This window comes from Haemorhous mexicanus, chromosome 24, assembly GCF_027477595.1.
Source record: "Haemorhous mexicanus isolate bHaeMex1 chromosome 24, bHaeMex1.pri, whole genome shotgun sequence".
Taxonomy (NCBI): domain Eukaryota; kingdom Metazoa; phylum Chordata; class Aves; order Passeriformes; family Fringillidae; genus Haemorhous; species Haemorhous mexicanus.
Window position 1 is genome coordinate 7,623,257 of NC_082364.1, and position 14,447 is coordinate 7,637,703.

At 54.5% G+C, this 14,447-nt stretch overlaps 3 protein-coding genes across 7 annotated transcripts; 2 read left to right on the top strand and 1 right to left on the bottom strand.

The window, feature by feature from the left end:
- Positions 1-92: 92 nt before the first annotated feature.
- Positions 93-2,296, top strand: TMEM25 (transmembrane protein 25). 2 transcript variants are annotated; one of them, XM_059867385.1, is made up of 6 exons: positions 93-292; positions 376-660; positions 898-1,182; positions 1,250-1,537; positions 1,639-1,725; positions 1,822-2,296. In XM_059867385.1, the coding sequence occupies exons 1-6, from the start codon at positions 208-210 to the stop codon at positions 1,893-1,895; spliced, it is 1,104 nt and encodes a 367-aa protein (XP_059723368.1). In that variant the 5' UTR covers positions 93-207; the 3' UTR covers positions 1,896-2,296. The 2 variants fall into 2 exon arrangements, with proteins under 2 accessions (XP_059723368.1, XP_059723369.1); XM_059867386.1 differs by lacking the exon at positions 1,250-1,537.
- Positions 2,297-2,532: 236 nt separating this feature from the next.
- On the bottom strand, positions 2,533-6,178 carry IFT46 (intraflagellar transport 46). Of its 3 annotated transcripts, none has more exons than XM_059867388.1 (11): positions 6,059-6,178; positions 5,737-5,904; positions 5,527-5,663; positions 5,202-5,276; positions 5,010-5,103; positions 4,550-4,678; positions 4,047-4,165; positions 3,898-3,964; positions 3,594-3,654; positions 3,224-3,309; positions 2,533-2,877 (listed from the first exon to the last, which is right to left on the bottom strand). In XM_059867388.1, the coding sequence occupies exons 1-11, from the start codon at positions 6,113-6,115 to the stop codon at positions 2,782-2,784; spliced, it is 1,089 nt and encodes a 362-aa protein (XP_059723371.1). In that variant the 5' UTR covers positions 6,116-6,178; the 3' UTR covers positions 2,533-2,781. The 3 variants fall into 3 exon arrangements, with proteins under 3 accessions (XP_059723371.1, XP_059723370.1, XP_059723372.1); XM_059867387.1 differs by having other exon boundaries at positions 4,047-4,168; XM_059867389.1 differs by lacking the exon at positions 5,737-5,904 and having other exon boundaries at positions 4,047-4,168; positions 6,059-6,134.
- Positions 6,179-6,191: 13 nt separating this feature from the next.
- On the top strand, positions 6,192-14,434 carry ARCN1 (archain 1). Of its 2 annotated transcripts, none has more exons than XM_059867405.1 (10): positions 6,192-6,337; positions 7,387-7,650; positions 8,232-8,411; positions 8,654-8,856; positions 9,303-9,464; positions 10,102-10,267; positions 11,419-11,566; positions 11,878-11,986; positions 12,138-12,342; positions 12,865-14,434. In XM_059867405.1, exons 1-10 carry the CDS (start codon positions 6,335-6,337, stop codon positions 12,952-12,954), a joined length of 1,530 nt encoding a protein of 509 aa, XP_059723388.1. In that variant the 5' UTR covers positions 6,192-6,334; the 3' UTR covers positions 12,955-14,434. The 2 variants fall into 2 exon arrangements, with proteins under 2 accessions (XP_059723388.1, XP_059723387.1); XM_059867404.1 differs by lacking the exon at positions 6,192-6,337 and adding an exon at positions 6,888-6,920.
- Positions 14,435-14,447: the final 13 nt, after the last annotated feature.

Sequence of the window (14,447 nt, forward strand, 5' to 3'; positions counted from 1 at the left end):
TGCACTGCCCTGCCTGCCGGGGCCCGGGCGCAGAGCCGCACTGCAGACTGGGCTGGACACAGTAGCAGCAATGCTGCAGGTAAGGTGCGGCTGGGCCACATCCTCCGACCCTGCTGTGTGCTGGAACACCGGGGCCCAACGTGGTGGACGCCCCCACGTCCCTGCTCTAGCTGCCTCTCTCCTAGCGCTGAGCACGGCTGATATAACATGGGGTGTGCCAGCGGCTGGCCGGGGGCTGCCCTCGCCCTCCTGCTGCTACTGCTGCTCAGCCTCCTGGAGCTCTGCTTGGCAGGTGAGGCTGTGGTGGGGTCCGGTGCATGACTCCCAGAGCAGGACTCCTGCTACAGCTCTGACGTGTGGGGGGCTCTCTGGCAGCACTGGAGGAAGTGGACCCCACCACTGACAGGCAGCCGCGAACAGCCTGCACCCTGCAGGAGGGGGAGAGTCGTATCTTCACCTGCTGGGTTCCCCGGCCAGCCCCAGGTGCCACGCTGGCCTGGTACCTCAACGGTCAGAAACAGGAAGTCAACCTCTCAACTGCAGACATTGCCAGCATCCTCACCCTCACCGGCCAGCGCTCCGACCACCAGCTCGACTGCTCCTTGACCATCCCGACCTCCAGTGAGACCTACAACACCTCCATCCTTCTCAATGTGCAGTGTAAGGTCCGCCATGCTGGCCTGCTCCAGACTGGGATGTAGGGAGGGTGTGTGGGGCTCCCATCCAGCTCGGGCAGGACCATAACCTGCATCCATCACAGCCATAGCATGGCAGCATCTTGTCAGTCCTGTGCAAACAAGGTAGACAAGCGCTCCCAGACCCAGGCGAGACAAATTCTGCTGCTAGCTGGGTTGTCCCCATCCCTCCTCCCCATCTCACCGCCTGTTTTTTACCCAGATAAGCCAGAGATCCTGCAGGAAGGTGCCTACTACCAGAAGGGTGCTGGCCTTCTCCTGGTGCTCTTTGTGCTGGTGCAAGCCAACCCACCTGCCAGCATCACCTGGATGGACCAGCATGGGCATGTGATGGCCAACACCTCCAAGTTTCTCCTCCTGGGTGCCACAAGCTACCCAGGGCTGGCCAACCACTCACTCCACATCCATCTCAACTGCACAGCTGGAAACCTCTCCATCAGTGCAGCCAACAGTGTGGGCATCACCACTGCCTCTCTCCTGCCCACAGGTAACTGTTGAGGGGTGGGCATGGTGCAATGGCCGCGTGGAAGGATGCTGAGGGGTCTGCACTGCAGGTGCAGGTCTGCTGGATGCCCGTGTGGAGCTGCCTGTCCTGGGTGTTGCCGTTGGAGCAGCCCTGGCCCTATCCGCCCTGCTCAGCCTGGGCTCCTGTGCTGCCTGCCTGGCATGCCGCTTGCCCAAGCTTGTGCGAGGCCCGGGGCAAGCAGGACCCAGCCCACCCAGCCAGTGCTCCCACTGCAGCAGCTCTGAGCCCCCGCAGCCCCAGGGCACACGTCTGCCCCGCCAGACCCAGTCCCTGCCACCCAACCTGCGCCTTGGTGACCTTGCGCAGGAAGATGGAGGTAAAACCTTGATGTGCCAGTGCAGCGAGACGTGTGGGGCTACAGGTCCTGTTTGGGTGAGGGATAAATGTCCTGGCTCTCATTCCTTTGCTTCCCTGCAGCTTCCCCCAAGGATGCAGGAGCCAGTGCTAGGGGAGAAGAAAGTGCCCTGCTGGGACTGGAAAACTCCCTGGTCCTCAGCAAGCTTGGTAAGGGGGCAGGTGGGCAAACAGCTCTAAAAGATGTGTTGTGGGACATGGAGCTCTGTGGCTGCCCCAACAGGCAATGAGTTCTTTGTCCTGCAGGTTTTATCCAGCTCCCAGTGTCTGGCCGCATCTACAAAGTGCCCAGCATGAGCAGTGAGGAGATCTGGCTGTGAGCTGCAGCGTGGTGCCCGTGAGCCAGGGCTGTGGCAGCCCCCGGAGCCGAGCAGCTGAGGGTGCCAGGGAGGCCGTGATGGAAGTGGCAGCTGACCAGCCCCAGCTCTGTGCTGTGCAGGGCTTGGGAGCTGCGCTGTCAGCCAAGGCATGGTTTTATGTAGTCCCCAAACTTTACTGATATTCTGTTATAATCAAAACACATCAAAACTGTTTAGAGCCAGGCTCTAGCACTGCGATTCCTCTTGGGGTAAAGCCAAGCACCAGCTTTGCTTTAGCAGGTTTGTGACTTGCTGCATGATCCTCTTTGCCCCTGTCCCTGCTGCTGTGGCAGACAGGTGGGAGGTCAGTGGAGCAGGGGCTGAGGAGAGCTGTCCCAACAGCAATAAACTGAATCCAAGCATCTCTGTGGTGCCGCACAAGTTATTTCTGCTTGACAGGAGCTAAGGGACTATTCTCAACAGGAAAGGGGGTTCAATAATAAGGAACAGAGGAGATTCAAGATCTCCAGGTCAGAGATTGCAACACCCTGAGCAGATCTCAGTGTTGTGTCTGAATGTGGAATTTATTCCTGTTTGCTCCAGCCCTTATAGTGTGTGCTCAAGGAGCCTCTGCTCTGAAGCACCTGTGGCACAGAGAGCCTGACACTGGGAAAGGCTGGTTTAATGCTGAACTCCTTGAAAACAAGTCAAAAATGGAGGCCTTAGGTAGCTTCTGTAACAAATATGGTGAGTCAAGCCCTACTCCCTAACAAAGAGCAGCCCAGCAATGTCTCTAAGATCAGAGAGGCTTCTAATTTGCTGTGTGGTATCTCCCAACCTGCTCTGGGTACACCTCAGTGTCCAGTGACAAACAGTGATCCAGGAGATGAGGCTTTGATGTGAAGCATCAGTTAAAGCTCAACACCTCTGCCTCCGCTGCTTGTGAGGGTGGGTTGGATGGTGGGCTCCTGCCCTTCTGCCCATCAGCCAGGGGCTTGAAGTGCTGCAGGGAAAAGAACATGCTCATGCAAAGATTTGACTCCCACTGCTCAGAGCACACGCATGCATCTGAATGCGCTGGCAACACCCTGAGTTGTGTGCTCAGCAGCCAGCCCAGGGAGATGCATTCTGGCTTGTGCTGGCCTGTTGAACAATGACACCTCAGCCCAGAAGACAGCCCAGCTCCCTGTGTCAGGCAGAGGCACCAGGGAGAGGATCAGCTGAGAATGTGTTCTCGGGGGCCGACCAGTCCTTTGCACACTCCCATTGCCACCGCAAAGCCAAATGTGAAGGGCCCAGCTGTGCAGTGCTGCTAGCTGGGTGAGCAGCACCTGCGTGGAGCTGCATACCTGCGAGTTCTTGAACTCCAAGAAGAGGGAGAAGAGGACATGCAGAGGGTGGATCCGGCTCTTGTACACGGGGATGTCCAGAATGGCTGCGGGTGAGATCAGAGCATGTGAGGGCACCTGGTCTGCATTGCCCCACACACAGCATTGTCAGGAGGGGCTGAACTCCCCACTGCCCACCATCACCTGGGGCTCCAGGCACCAAAGACTGCAGACCCCTGTAGTACAAGAGCCCACCTCGCACTGAATCAGAGGGAACAATCCCTCTGATTGGGGAGCTTGGGGCTGAGCCTGCAGCTAAAGCTCCCTGGCTTTCAGTGAGAGTGCCAGGCCAGCGTCACATTGTGTCAGCAGCACAGCCTCCCCCGCTCACCGCAGATCATGTCGATGTACTCGGCAAGGTCACAGCTCATCTCTGCGCTCGGAAGACCCACCTGCAACAGACGGGGCTGTCAGATCTGCTCCGACTGCTCGAGCCTGGGAGCATACAGAGGCCACCGGGGCAGCAGCTGGGAATTCCCGTGTTGGGCTGCTCCCCAACTTCTGCCAAGGGCGGAGCCATGAGGAGGAACAAGCCCGAGAGGCCTGGGCTGTGGGATGGAGCAGGCAGCCAGCTTTCATGGGAGATGGTTTCTAAGACCACGCTGAGCTAACTACTGGTCACCCAGACAATATACCTTTCCCAGGAGCTCCTCGAATTCTGGTGACCATTCCTGCATCAGGGTCTCAATGTCAGGCATTGGCCTGCCAGGGAAGATCAGAACATCAACTTCAGGACGGAACACAACCTTCCACTGCCAACATCAGGACTAATCCAGTAACTCACCTGGAGTAATGGACTGTGGCAGGAGGCTTGCAGCGATGCAGTTCACTAATACTTTCAATCCAGCTCTCAATGGCTTTAGGGTTATTTTCTGCATTCTCCAAACTCTTCACTTTTATTTGCTGCTAAAAACACAAATATAAACCTGGAAGTGTTTCACGGTGTTTTGGGGCTTTTTGGGAAAGCTGCATTCACTTCTGGTGAACCAGGCCTTCTCTCTTTCCCAGCTGCACTTTACCAATGGATTTCTGCAGGCAAAATGCCAACTAAAACTGGGTATGAACAACTAAAAGGAAATAAAGCTTCACCTGAAGTGAACAGACCCAGAGCTCATATCAAGAGTTGACTGAAGCAAGGCTCAGATTCACTGCAGTTTAAAACTATGGATTAAAGCAACAGGTCTGGTTTTGCTGCTTTTAAAGTCAGCTTCTCAGTTGTAAGAGTAAAATGCCATGTTTTACTGCAGGAAATGTGCAGCAAGTGTGACCTCCCTCTCCCTGACTCACTGTGATGTTGTGCTGCTTGGAGTTCTCTGTCAGCCAGAGAGAGAGCACGGTGGGATCTGACTGCTTGGTTGAGGGCTCATCCAGGACCAGCAGGCCAAGGTTGTCAGGCTTGCCATCGGGACGAGGAACCTGCAGGAAAACAGAGCCCTGTTCTCTGGGGATCCAGGGCAGGTGCCTTCCTCTGGGTGCTCTCACATGTGCATTCTATGTACAGTGCTGCCTGGAAAGCACACGGTGTTGGAGAAGGAAAACCCAGGCTTTCCCCCAGGTTACCCAAGTGCTGTTTGGGAGGTGACCAAACTACCAGTGTAGTTTTCCACGTCTCTGCCCGTTGTGTCTGACAGAGCAGGGACAGAGCAGAGAGCCCAGGCTGCACGGCCTGGCTGCCTACGTGCTCTGAGCCTGTGTTCTGTTTCAGTTCATGGGGCTGGACAGAGAGAGGAACCTGAAGAAACTGTACCTTTAGGAATGCATCAATGTCTCCAACAGCAGGAATAAAGTCTGGAATAAAAGGCTGCAGCTTGTGCTCAATCTCTATTGTTTTGGGAGTGTATCTGGAAAAAAACACCACCCCAGCATAAGTGACTAGAAACTGTGCTGCAGTAATTGACACAAAGGAGAGCCAAGAGCCGGCTAAAACCTTTCCACTCACCTCTTGATGTATTCAAAGAGATCTTTGATTTCAGAAGACACTTGCAGGTAGTCAAAATCTGCTGGATTGAAGTCACTAAAATAAGGAAGAGAGTAGAGGGAGAATATTAGCCTCTCCTGGGCACAGCAAACAAGCTCGGGACTGGTTCACCAGCTGGAGGAACCACCACCCTGAAGCATCGGGGAGGAGGAGGCAGGAACTGCCTGTCCCGATGTCCAGGACTCTGCTCGCCCTCGTGGGATCTGGGGAAACCGGCGGAGCTGACAGGGCCCGAAAGGCACCCACCAGCCTCAGCGCGGCCCCTGTGGCCAGGAACACCGCTCACCCCTCCAGAGCGGCCCCGTGCTCCTCCGAGTCCTCCTCCGAGTCGCTCTCCGAGGAATCTTCCTCCGAGTCCTCATCGTCCTCGTCGTCATCCTCGCTGAAGGTGGCTGGGCCGGGGAACTGCGCCGCTGCCTCCTCCTGGACGAGAGGCGGGTCTCACGGGATGTCACCGAGCCTCACCGGGCCGTGCCCCCGCCCGCTGCGCTCGTACCTTCCCTCCGCTGCCCCGGCCGCCGTTCCCGGCCGCTCCGACGGACACCCCGGGCCGACGGGAGTCCCGCAGGCGGCTCGCGGCCCCCGCCCGCGGCGAGCGGGTTCCGGGATCGGCCTCAGGCAGCTCCAGGCTCTCGTCGTACGGCTGGTTCTCCACCGGGCGGGGCTGCGCCGAGAGCCGAACTCAGGGGCGGCGAGGCCCGGGGCGGCCCGGCGCCCGCACCCACCGCTAGCCGTGTGCTGCCACGCTGTGTCCCGTGCCCCACCTCCGCCCGCGCCCCCGCGTCCCGTTGTGTCCCGCCGTATCCCCCGTGTCCCACCTCCGCCCGCCTCGCTTCCCGCCGCGCCGCCGACGCCGCCGCCGCCACCGTCGCCATGGCGACTCCGCCCGCCGCGCCCGGCCCGCGGCAACGGCGCCCACACGGCCTGGCCGCGCGCGCCCCCTGGCGGCGGGGAGGTGCCAGTGCCCCGCCCCGCCCCGCCGTGACGGTACTTCCGGGTGCGGACGTGGCGCGGCGCCGCCATCTTGCGGGGCCGCCCGGGAACCGGAGTGAGCGGAGGGCCCGAGCGCGGATCCCGCCGCTGCTGCCGCTGCTATGGTAAGGGAAGGACCTGTCCCCTGCGGGCAGCGCGGGGCTCGGGACAGCCCCAGGGGCAGCCCCGGGGCTCGCCCGGCCGCCCGGCCCGTGTGCAGGCTGGCGCTGGAGCCCGCGGCCTGGTGGGACGGAGCGCGGCGCTGCCGCCCTGGGTTGGGCCGGGGCCCTTGCCGGCGGCGGGGACGCGGCACTTTTTCTCTGGTGACTCGGAGCCACGGTGCCTCCTCAGCACGGCCTCACGCCTGCTCTAACGGGCGTTTGGGGTGTAGGGTGTAACCGGGCTGGTGGTGCCCGTGGGACCCTGTGTCTCAGGGCCGGTCCGGCTCCTTTTGTCTGTCGCGGCAGTGTTTGGGTTAGCACAGACCAGCTTACGGCTCCGGCAGAGCTAAACTGTGCCCGAGGTGCGCCTGGGATCAGCGCTGCCACGTTTGAGGATTTCGGATACTTTCTGTCAGTAACAGCAGTTGCGGATTTAAAAGATCCGAAGCGCGGAGCAGATTTATCCTGACAAAGGGAATTAACATCTGTGAGAGAGAAATATAGGGAGGAAGTCTGGGCAGACTGGGAGATGGAGAAAGTGCAGCTGGTGAGTGCCGTGCTGCCCTGTCGGTGTGATAACGCCTGCGAGCTGCCCGGGAGTCACACTGGGGCTTCGTTAACCTGGCTGTGCTGTGCGTATGGCGCTGGGAGATGTTACATCTCACAGCAGTCCTGTGTGTGGTTGTAAGCTGGGGCAGCCTGATGGAAAGTCCATAACTCGGAGCCTCCCCTAACGCTCTCAGGGGCTGTACGCCTCAGTCTGTGTGAAATCGGGAATGATCGTTTGCCTGACAGAAGCAGGGAGAGCTCTCAGGATTATGTTGGGACAGCATGTGGAACGGAGAGAGAGAGCAAAAGCAGAGGTGTCTCTGCTCTTGACGTAGTTCATTTCCTGGTCACAGAGAAAGACTTAGGATCTTGTTTAAGGAAGGGTGTGCAGGTGAAGTGTCGTGGTCAGAGATGCTGTCCGTGGGCACGGGGTGGGACCCTGCTGAGACGCTGCTCTCCTCCAGGTGCTGTTGGCAGCCGCTGTGTGCACGAAGGCGGGGAAGGCCATTGTGTCCCGGCAGTTCGTGGAGATGACTCGCACCCGCATCGAGGGGCTGCTGGCAGCATTCCCAAAGCTGATGAACACAGGGAAGCAGCACACGTTTGTGGAGACAGAGAGCGTGCGATACGTGTACCAGCCCATGGAGAAGCTCTACATGGTGCTGATTACCACCAAAAACAGCAACATCCTGGAAGACCTGGAAACACTCCGACTCTTCTCTAGAGTGGTAAGAACTCATCGTGACATAGCCCAGAACGGTGCTGTTGTGAGGGATCTGTTTCTGAGCTGGTGCAGGGACACTGTGTGCCTCCACTTGGTAGGTTCTGTGTTCCAGAGCTTCCCTTCCTGACTGGACAGAAAGCTCTGAACTTTTGGTGGTGGTTTTGAACTCCACATTTAAAAAATCATCAGTTGTACTTCACCTGGTGAGACCAAAGGGCTGACTGTAATTTAGCATTAAACGTTCTTTGGGTTCTTTCAAGTGCAGTGCTGCTATGCAGGGATCCTGAAGCAGCAAGTTTGTCTTCATATAGCCAAAGGGTTTTCAGGAAATTCACTGGCCCCAGCATGCAGTTGGGTTCCTTTAAGTTAATGTTATGAGGAAGCTGAGAGGTTTTATGTGGATTTTGATGTAGAAGAACTGTGTCAAAACTTCATCTTGTTTATTGACAATGTAATGGTACAAAGAGCAGTGTAAAGTTGTGCTGGGCTTAGGTCTGGCACAGTTGTGACCCCTGGGATGGTAGAAAGAAAGTGTTTACACGGTACTATTTGTGGGTACTCATTTAAAATGTTCTACCCTTCTAGATCCCTGAATATTGTCGAGCTCTGGAAGAGAATGAGATCTCAGAACACTGCTTCGACCTAATCTTTGCCTTTGATGAAATTGTTGCCCTGGGCTACCGTGAGAATGTAAATCTGGCACAAATTCGGACCTTCACTGAGATGGACTCGCATGAGGAGAAGGTGTTTCGGGCAGTCAGAGAGGTGAGCAGGGACACCTGCAATCCTGACACAGGGTGCCCTGTCTGAAAAGCACCACTTTTGCTATACAGAGGTGTTCTTCCACTTTGGCGGGGCCGTGCAATTATTTAGCTTTTCTGAGAGCTAAATGCTCATGTCTTGTTTGTTTTTTCTTGGCCAGGGTTTTTTGGGCAACTGCAGTTGGCTCCTGTGCAGGGCAGGGCTGAGGTTGCAAAGCTCCATCAGGCTCTTCTCTTTTCCTCCAGACACAGGAACGTGAGGCGAAAGCCGAGATGCGCCGTAAGGCGAAGGAGCTGCAGCAGGCCAGGAGGGATGCAGAGAGACACGGCAAGAAGGCTCCAGGGTTCGGGGGCTTCGGCAGCTCGGCCGTGTCTGGGGGCGTGACAGCAATGATCACAGAGACCATCATCGAGACCGAGAAGCCCAAAGTGGCACCAGCTCCAGCCAGGTAGGAGGATCAGCAGGTGGCAGGTGTTGGAGTCTGCGTGGGCTCAAACCACGTGCCCGGAGGGTCTAACATGAGTTCCTCATCTGTGTAAGCATTGAGGACCCTTTGTGCCACATACCATACTAGCACCCCATAGTCTCTTTGCATTCTTGGATGAACAATGGGCTTTCATTTTGTGTGAGAAAAAGAGGTCCCAGCTCCTGGCAATACATATCCTAGATTCACATTTACAATCGAGGTATAGTCCTGGAACTATATCTCGATGTAAATTATATCTTGGCACCCTTCACTTAAGATGGTCAGTTCCATGCGTGTTCCCCTCCAGAGAGGCTGCCGAGTTAAATGCTGTGTTGTTGGGATGGTCAAGTTACAGCATTTGAAGGTAACTGGGAAGGGGGAACCCATTGCTGTCAGCTGACTTGGAGATTATTACGCATTTTATTTAGGCCTTCAGGTCCCAGTAAAGCCTTGAAACTCGGCGCTAAAGGGAAGGAGGTGGACAACTTCGTGGACAAGCTGAAATCGGAAGGAGAAAATATCATGACTTCTGTAGGCAAGCGCTCTGCAGAAGCAGCCAAAGTTCTCACTTCTCCCATTAACATGGAGAGGTGAGTGCTGCCCTTGCTTTGTAAGCAGTCTCCTCACGGCTCTCCCTGTGTGTGACCTTGGGAGAGAGCAGCTTCTTTGCACTTCTTGAGCTTTTTCCTGTATTTTCTTACCTTGTAATTATAACAGTTGGGCAAAATCTGGGAAAGCATGTCAGCAAAAAAGCAGATAAATAGTTTGGTTAGGCATCCTCTTAACTAAAATGAGCTGTCCATCCGTTGTTGAGCTGGGGTTGGGAATTTTCCTGTGCTTTTTTCTCTGCACCATTTTCTCTGTTTCCCAGCCTTGTTGCTGCTCAGGATGGAAGTGTTCACAGTTCATTTTACACATAGCAGTTGAGAACCTTTTAATGCCCTGAGCTGTGCGCTGTGGCCTGTCAGAGGGGATTTGAGTGACCAGCTTGTCAAGATGCTGCATCACTGCCATTTAACTGGGCTCCCACCCCTCTCAGACCCATATGCATGGATTCTCCTGCCCCCGAGTTCACTGTCAGAGCAGTATTAGCCCCCACTGTACCAGCTGTGCTGTTGTTTGGGAGCCCCTGCTCAGTACACACAGCCTGTCCTTACTGAGCAGTGATCTCTGTTGTCTGTACCTACCAAGACTGTAGGACTTGAGCTTTTTCCTCTGTCTGTCTAGCGTGCACATGAAAATAGAGGAGAAAATCTCCTTGACTTGTGGCCGTGATGGAGGGTTGCAGAACATGGAGCTTCATGGCATGATCATGCTGCACATCTCTGATGAAAAGTTTGCACGGATTCGCCTGCATGTCGAAAATGAAGACAAGAGGGGAGTACAGCTACAGGTAAAGCCTATTTGGAGACCCATGCTGTTGAACATGTTTTTGCTGCTTTCCAGGGGAAAAATAATGGAAATACTCAAGTATGTTGCTGTCCTGTGTTCTCATCTAAGCCTTCTCAGCAAGTGCAGGGCCAGTCATGCTCAAGGGATTGAAGTTCACTGGAGAAATGCAATCTTGGTCCCCATCCTGCCCTTGGAGCCTTATCTGCTCAGCAGTGCACCTTGGCATGCCTGGTGACCTCACTTGGACTTTGCAGCAGCCTCAGTGCCTGTTGGGTGATGTCAGCTGCAGCTGTGAAGTGGAAATGGGATAACAAACTTCCTGTGCCAATGGAGAATTAATGTATTCTCTTGGAAGTTGTTTCTTTCTGAGGTTGCTTGTCCTGTCGCTGCTGTACCTGGGATGCTTGATGGCAGCTCAGAAGGTTCTTGGGAGATTGGTCCTTCCCTTTCTCTGTCCTCATGTGACCTTACAGATCCCTGGAGGTGGTGCTGCTTTGACACACTCTGGCTTGCTCCTCGTTAGGGGCTGTACATCATCTCTGTCTGCAAGTCCACTTCCTTCCAGTGCATCCATGAGTGTGTTGCTCCCAGCACTGCCACAGGCAGTGCTTCAGGTGGAACATGACACCAAACCCTTTGCTGACTCCTGTCTTTCTGGTGCAGCTTGAACAGGAACTTGCAAAAATCCTCTGCTTCTAAAAAGCTGCTCACACTTGAGGTTGTGAAGAGAGTGTTTAAATGGAGTCTGGCCACTGACATATGCGTGCATTAAGGTTGCTGAGGGGAGACAGTAGTGTTATGGTGTCAGGCTGTTATTTCCCAACAGCATTAGATTGATTTTTCTTGAAATGTCTGCTGTAATTATTCAGGATGGTCTTTGACTTATAGTTGTTTTGTAGATACCAACCTGCATTGCTTGAATATCTGCTGCAGTTGCTTGTAAGAAAGACAGTGGTGGGGATCCCTCTTGTCAGATTAGCATTTTTCTGGAAGCAATCCCAGGTTGATAAGCAGTTGTGCTTCAGATGGGCTTCTGAGCCAGGAGGAAACCTGATGTGTGTTTTGTCAAAGGAAACACTGGAATGTGTAGGCCTGTCCTGGGTTCTGTCCCTGGGCTTAGACCTACAGTCTGGGCATGTGTTCCTCTTTCAGACTCACCCAAACGTGGACAAGAAGCTCTTCACTACAGAGTCGCAGATCGGTTTGAAGAATCCAGAGAAGTCATTCCCTATTAACAGCGATGTGGGTGTGCTGAAGTGGAGGTTGCAGACCACAGAAGAGTCCTTCATTCCATTGACAAGTGAGTGCAGGTCTGGGGGCTTGGGCAGAAGAAGCTGGTGATTGTCCATGAGCTGCTGGTAGCCACCTTGCAGCAGCTGGGCTGCCTGGAGCCTGGCATGTTGGGAGACCTTGGAGATACTATGTGTATCTGTTGGATAGTGCCCATCTTTGGCAGTGTGTGTTTTCTGTAACCCCTCAAGGAAAATAGAGAGCTTTTCTTAAAGTCAGCTTGAGGGTGACTTCACTGGATGTTTCGAAGTGCATCATCTTGTGAAGGCCTATTCCACACGAAAGGCCTGCATGGTTCACCTACTGTCTCTGTTTCCTCAGTTAACTGCTGGCCGTCAGAGAGTGGGAACACTTGTGATGTTAACATTGAATATGAGTTGCAAGAGGAGAGCCTCGAGCTGAATGATGTGATCATCACCATCCCCGTGCCGTAAGTCATGCTCCTTATCACGCAGCACTAACGAGTCCCATCACCTTCTTCCCCTCCCTGTTTTGTGGATCTGGCCAAGCCAATGTGTGTTAGAGGCATTTTCTTAGCTCTGTGCAGGGAAGTTATTGTCACTTGTCATTGCTTGCTCTAGGTCTGGTGTTGGTGCCCCAGTGATTGGGGAGATTGATGGTGAGTATCGCCACGACAGCCGGAGAAACCTCCTTGAGTGGTGCCTGCCCGTGATAGATGCCAAAAACAAGAGCGGTAGCCTGGAGTTCAGCATAGCAGGGCAGCCAAACGACTTCTTCCCGGTGCAGGTCTCCTTTGTCTCCAAAAAGAACTATTGCAACATACAGGTATGGTCACTGCTTATGCTCCACAGGTGGGATGTCACCCTTGCTTTGGTCCCTGACTGGCTGACACTTGGCTGTGCTGCCGAAGCACCGTGCTGTCCCACTGGCCATGCCTCTGAGACTGCTGGATTCGGGAGTGCCAGCAGACAGCACTGGCAGCTGACACTTCATGGAGTTTGCCTGAAGTTTCAGTTGTGTCTTCAAGTTTCTGAGTAGTCATTCATTCCCCTCAGACCTTGTTGGAAAATCCATCAGCCTTGTAGCCAAAACACTGCTTGGCATACAGCTGTCTCCACTGAAGTGTAGCCAGTGGCTGCCAATTCGCTTCTCAGCAAAGACACAGTTACCACAGAAAATCACTCCCCTCCTTCAGGGATCCTGGGAACAAAGGTCTTTGTTTCAGGGCTGAGCTGGGGTTTAAGGGCAGCAGGTTGGTTGTGCTGTCATGGTGTTGGGAAGCATGGCATTGCTGCACTAAGGGAGTGATGTTCATTGCTGAGCTAATATTGCCTCTTGTCTCCACAGGTTACCAAAGTGACCCAGGTAGACGGGAACAGCCCTGTAAGGTTTTCTACTGAAACCACCTTCCTGGTGGACAAGTACGAAATCCTGTAATGCCAGACATGGTGACACACAATGGAAGAAATTTTTAAATTAAAAAAAACGAGGCCGACGTTTATTCTGAATGTTGGGAACGCCACAGCCCCCTCTGCTAAGATGCGTGGCTCTGTGTGCCATCTACAGTGTTCCGGGGTCACAGACATTTTTTGCAGAGAAGTGACGTGCTCATGGGGGGAAAGGCCACAAATTTCTTTGGCAGATTTTTACCAACTGGCAAAAAAGCAAGATCTCCGCAAAGAGCCTGACTTTGACATGCTCCCCCCCACCCCGAGGTGCTCGGAGCTCAGCCCAGAGCCGACCAGACATCATTCTCTCCTGAAGCATCACATGCTGTTCCGTTGTTGGTGCTGCCATTTTAATTTCTCCTTGGCCTCTGGTTCTCATGTGTGGGGCCATCTGCTGGCCCTGTCCTTTCCATCTGGTGGAAGCTGAGCAAGTTGACCTTGCCCCCAGAGGTGGGGCGGTCATGGCAGGGGCATGGGGTGGGAAGAGGGACCCAGGGGTTCAGTCCTTTTGCCCCACACAGTTACTGCTGTTCCTCCAGCTCTGCTGTGTGGCAGTGGCCCAGCTCCAGGTGGTCTGGTTCCTGCTGCAGCAGGGAGAGCATCCAAGGGGACTGTGTCCTCACTGTCTTCCACAGCTGTTCTCAGGCCAGGCTTTGGAGGAAGTTTAGTTAGGTTAGAACCAGCTGTAAATCCTTTGCAAGGCTGTTTTGGTGTCTGGGGAGGCTGTGGGCTTTGTCTGCCTGGGTGACAGGAGCTGTGGAACCTGGTTGACTTACTTGGCCTGCATGTCAGGACCTGTCTCAAGTCAGTGTTGGTTCAGCACTGGCAGGTATGGGAGAAGGAAATGCTGTTTTCCAGGTTATATGGGGGCTGATCCAAGCCATTTCTCCTACTGCTGCCTCAATAGCGTTACTTACTTCATCTCGGAGACCTGTGCTCCCCTCACAACTCATCTCACCTGCATGGCTGGGGCCTGTCATGAGTGTCATCTGCCCCTGGGCACACCTCACCTCGGCAGCCAGAGGGCCCGAGTGCAGGTGGAAGGCAGGGGCCCTAAAAGTGCGTGTACTGTGCTCTGTGAGAGACAGCCAGCCTGTCATGGGCCCCTGGGGTCCTCTGCCAAAGAAGTTTGTGGTCTCTCCTCTGCTGGCAGCACCTGAGAGGAAATCAACCCTGGTCCTGTCCTGAGAGGGCAAGCCCTCTCCCCTAGCAAAGTAGGCAATGAATCCCATTAACCCAGTCCTGTTCCAGAGCTGCTTGTCTGTAAGATTTTTAAAATGGAGTCTAAGTTAGTTCAAGCATCCAAGGAGCTTTTTTTTTCCCTTACATTCATTGGAGGGTGATATTTAAACCGAGCCGAGGTCCCCACTTTTTGTAACCCTGTATGATCCTGGCCTAGGGAATAGAGCACATTCCAGTGTACACAGAGAATTCTGAGTCTTTAATCAAATAAAAGTACTGTTAAAGGAGCTGGCTGGGGGT